Source organism: Bactrocera latifrons, unplaced genomic scaffold, assembly GCF_001853355.1.
Source record: "Bactrocera latifrons isolate USDA-ARS-PBARC rearing strain unplaced genomic scaffold, ASM185335v1 scaffold_75, whole genome shotgun sequence".
Lineage (NCBI taxonomy): Eukaryota > Metazoa > Arthropoda > Insecta > Diptera > Tephritidae > Bactrocera > Bactrocera latifrons.
The window spans coordinates 1,065,065-1,070,213 of record NW_017537434.1 but is presented as its reverse complement, the minus strand read 5'-3'; the positions used below and the strand labels follow the sequence as shown (position 1 = coordinate 1,070,213).

The 5,149-nt window shown below is 32.9% G+C and overlaps 1 protein-coding gene across 1 annotated transcript in view; it reads right to left on the bottom strand.

The window, feature by feature from the left end:
* The window catches only part of LOC108976317, a 142,861-nt gene that overhangs the window by 5,970 nt on the left and 131,742 nt on the right, over window positions 1-5,149 (bottom strand). The window contains exons 6-7 of the mRNA XM_018945343.1: window positions 1,267-1,451; window positions 979-1,085 (exon numbers count right to left, since the gene is read on the bottom strand). Coding sequence (XP_018800888.1) covers window positions 979-1,085; window positions 1,267-1,451 — 292 coding nt within the window. The remainder of the gene's footprint in view (window positions 1-978; window positions 1,086-1,266; window positions 1,452-5,149) is intronic.

The window sequence follows — 5,149 nt, the reverse complement described above, 5'->3', positions numbered from 1 at the left end:
GTCAGCATCTTTCAAGCAGCGCAATACTAGGTATTGAAAGGCCTGCGAAATTCTATTGAAAAACTACGAGAGGATACAGAAAGTAACCATACATACGGACAGCCRGTCGGCATTGCTATCTTTGTTCACATCATCGATAATTCCAGCATGATCCAAAACTACAAAAAGCTTTAAGCTCACTGGTTGGTAGAAGTGCACTTGCTTATAATTTGGGTTCCCGGTCACAGAAATATCTTAGACAAGTTCAAAGCAGACAATTTGGCAAAACCAGGAGCCTTTTTAAAGGAATCCGTGGCGAAGTCAATATCATGCCCACTGGGAACACTCAAAACAGAGCTTTATAAGCATTTAGAAACAAATAGCTTAGAGCAGATAGAACTCAGTAATAAACAGTAAGATAATAAAGCAGATTTGGCGCAAATATGACAGAAAGAGGACCAAGAGTCTACTATTTGTTTCAAGAATGGTGTATCCAGCGCTAATTGACCTCATGGGGGCCACGGGGGGAGTCCTAACTACCTACCTATTGAGGACAATATGCGATAATAATTATCCACTTTTTCCGTTAAACTTACATGGATTTTATGTAATGTCCTCCCAAATATAGGCAACATATACTACTTTCTAAAGGAAAAAACTAAGGAAAAAGTAGTATATTTTTAGGCGCTTAACTAATATTTTAACTGTTAACATAACTGGTTCTAACTGGTTAAAAAGTAGTAAAACTTTTCAAAAAGCAGTCGCTCGATTACTTTTGAAAAACATTCCTTAAAAATTTAATAATAGTTTGAACAAATACTAACATCTCTTATAATAATACCATTCTGAATATGCATTGTAGTTATTCAACCATTTTATTTTAGTTAGTTTAGTTTATAAAATAATGCTTTTCGCTATTTTTCTCTTACAACTATTGGAAGAATTAAAATTTCTATTTTAAAACCTTTTTATTACTTTAATTTGACTTTTAATACTCACTCAGACGGTGTTTGCTTTGCGCCTCACGCAAATTCTCCGAATGTAAGAGATTGTACCAAGAGAGTCCGTGTATATCACTTTTGCAGTAACCCAAATGAAACTCGCCGCTGTATACAAATAAAAGAGAAATAAAAAAATAAATACAAAACAATATTTAACAAAAAAGTTAAAAAAAAGACGGATTGAAATGAAAATAAAAAAATATTAAATTTATTTCCAAAACCGCGCAGCTATTTAAATCAGGTTACAATTACATACGTATATCTAAATAAATAAAAAAAATCTCACTTTTTATCGATATGCGCAATTTTCATATCCATCGAATGTATGGTGGTAAATACATTGGTGGCACCCTGCACCACACATTCGCGCGTCTCCGGCATGGCAATGGGTGTGCATGTGGCCAAAAAGACCGGCTCGTTGCGGCTGCAGAGCGGCAGATATGACAGATAGTGACCCTGAACTAGCACAACCTGCAAGAGAACGCCAACCAAGTAACAAAATAAATAAATGTTGAATTGAAAATAAAAACAAAAGCAATATTAAATAAACAATACCAGCTTGTGTTGCACTTAAAGGTTAAAATATAACTGATAGTCTCGTAAGAAAATAAAATCTAACTAAAAGCGAGCGTTCGGTGCGCTTTGCCATTACAAAGTCACTGTGAAGAAACCGTTCGTAACCGTTTTATTTACTTAAAAGAAACACATATGTTTTTGTTGTTGTACTTTTAAATATCTGCCAAGCTATATCTCACCATATATTGGCGGCACTCCATGTAACACACCCTTCAAATGGCTGAAGTGAATGGCCGCAACGGAGGCACAGTTGGTGGCGTTTTGTTCGGCTTTTTGGCCGCCTGCCAGTTTCCGTCGATAGTTCATAATTCAAAATTGTTTGGCGGCTTTTAATTTTTATAAATTACAACAGAACGGTTTATTTGGTAATTTATGTGCTTTAAGCCTTGCAGATATAGTTATATTTTGTTTGCATATTTCTTTGAGTTATTATAATTACTATTTGTTTAGAAAAGAAAGGCGATTTTCAAAATTGAGTTTGTAGCAAGTTTAAGGTTTTTGAAATTTGTATTTTGAGTTTATTTCGCTCAGACAGAAATGCATAAAAAATTATAGCTTTTTTTTTCTTTTTTCTTCTCCTGATAATTAGTACCATGAACAGGGTATATTAAGTCGAGCACGATGTTTGTAACACCCAAAAGGAAATGCCAAATTATATATAATATATAAAAGATCACCATAACGAGCTGAGTGGATTTAGCTATGTCCATCTGTCCATATGTATGRGTATGGTATATACGAAATAGTCCTTCAGTTTTAGAGATATCGAACTGAGATTTCTTACCAAGAAGCTGCTTATCCGTCGGAATGGCAGAAGACATTAGACCACTTTAGCATATAGCTGACATACAAACTGAACGCTCGGAAATAAGCTCAAGCTATTTTTAGGAGCATTGTCACCCGTCTAAACTATGATATTCCAAAATGGTTAATAAATTAAACATAGTGGTACTTCATGAGTAATACACCGAGAAGGTTCAAAATATTTTAAGCAGCGTTGCCACCTGTCTATCCGTATAAAATTTGATTAAAAAAAAATAGGTTATAAGATAAACGAACTTTTTCGTAATGGACATAAGAGAGGAGATGTTTGAGATGGCTTATAAACAAAACTTGTATAGAAGAGTTGCCACCAGTAAACATTTTAATCAAGTCTAAATTGTAAATTTAAATAAACGTGAGTGAATTGTGGTATTACACTAAGTAAGACTAAAAAGCGGCGATCACAGATGTTTTAAAGAACGTTGCCACCCGTATATAATTGATTAAAAAACAGTTGACAAAATAAACGAAGTTTTACGATATCAGAACGGTGTAGTTCKGACATTTGATATCAGAAAATATTTTAAGAAGCGTTGCCACCCGTCCAAAATTGGATATTTTAAAAAAGTTGATAAGGGAAACGAACTTTTTCTTAATGAGCATGAGACCGGAGATGTTTGAGATGGCTTATAAACGAAAATTGTACAGAAGAGTTGCCACCCGTTAAAAATAGTAATGAATTGTAAATTTAAATAAATGTAAGTGAATTGTGGTATCACACTAAATAAAACTTACAATTGGAAATAATTTTTAGTAGTGTTGCCATCTCATTTAAAATTTTGTATGCGCATAAARGTGATAATGTATAGAAATAATTTGGGTAAGGGGAAATTAATTTGGAGATTTTGTAAGTGTAGTATTAACATTTTTTTTTTTTATAAAATTGATAAAAAAAACAATATGATAAAAGAAAAAACGTGACAATAATAAAAATAATTGGTAATAATAAAAAAATAATAGTTTTTAAAAAAAGTTGCCATGAGTTCTAAATTTTTTATTCACTAGAGGCGGGATGTCTAGAAGCAATGTATGTATATATAAAAATAAAAAATATATAAGTTAAGAGTTGCCACCTATTTAAATATTATTTTGTAATTAAAAATATTGGTAAAATATAAGATTTATAGAAATATAGGCATAATACTTTGAGAAGATTTGCTATCGAATATATTTTAAAGAAGAGTTGCCATCTTTGTGTTAATTTTTTAATTTATAAATGTTATAAAATATGAAAAAATTTGAATCATAGGCATACAATAGTAAGKTTGTTAGCTGTTGCATATATTTCAATTAAGAGTTGCCAACTATTTAAAACGTTTTTAAATTTTTACTAAAATTTTAAGTCAAAAAAAAAAAAAAAAATTAAATTGATAATATACGAACAGCACTCCGCATCCAAATCATATCATCTATATTGAATAAATAAGACTTTAGGGTACAAGAAATATGTTTACGGTTAACATTTCTGTATAATTTTGGCAGCTTTCAAGCCAAAAGCGCATAATACTCAACAACTTAAGACGCCAAAGCATAGCGATTGCATGTTCGAAATGTGGCATGCGGCATGTATTTTCGGCTGTACAAACATGCACCTGTTCTACATTTCGAAAAGGCACGCAAAGTTTGCTATGCGCGCCCATGGGTATTTGCTTGCCACTTGCTACACGCGCATGCCAACATGCGGCGCCGCGCAACATTTGACTAATTTCGCTTTCAACGCAATTGCTGCGCGAATTCCGCGCATTAATTCGGCCGACTAGTTGTCGTTGTTGTAGATTTTGGTGAATTTATGCGTCGGCTAAGATTTATGCGTAAAACGCACTTTGACTAAGATTTATGCGTAAAACAGGGTGGCGGCGGCGCTGACTTTGGCGCTTTAGCAGAAATTTTTGAAACCATTCCAGCCAGCAATGAAYATGGCTGCGTGGCATATAGACAAATATACCGTTGCACATGCGAAGTGAACAATTTATGCAATTCGCTTATATGTCAAGAGTTCGTACATGTCTATATTTCAATAACACAACTACGCATGTGTGTTTGTGTACATATACCAAATCTGCGTTGCGTGAAGTGGAGCAGTTGCGGGTCGAAAAATTCGGTTCAGAATTTATTGCTTGTTTTAATTTGACGTTCGTAATTGCAGGTTTCGCGCAATATATTTGAAAAATAGTTGTTGGTGTGTAAAAAATTTACTACTCATGGCATTTTGGCAATATCTTGGGTTTAAGAATTTTGTTTTTAAGTTTTTTTAGGGACCACAGATGCATATTTATAGCATGGAAGTACACAAAGAGATCTTTATCTTCATTTTGATTCATTGGTCTGTTTGTATGACGGCCATGTGCTATAGTAGTGTGATCTGATCAATTTGTTCGGAGATTGTAGTGATGCTTGTGATAATAATCTACGTCAAATTTCGTGAAGATATCTTGTCAAATAGGAAGACTTTCCTTTTCTTGATCGATCACTTGTGTGGCAGCTATGTGCTATAGTATTCAGTATCGGCTTAGGTGGCAACATTGTGAAACCTGTGGACCGAAAAAAATTCATGTCTAAGATGTGTATGTACATACATATGTATGTATGTATACTGTTCTGTAATTTATGAAGTTTTTGATATTTTTTTTTCTTGAAAATCTTAAAATTATAATTTATATATTGTTATAATTTATATTAAAAACTTTTTTTTTTTAGAAATATATGTGTTTCGGAAACTTTCTACTGTTACTCAAATTGTTCAATTTTACTATATTTTTTATAAACTATGA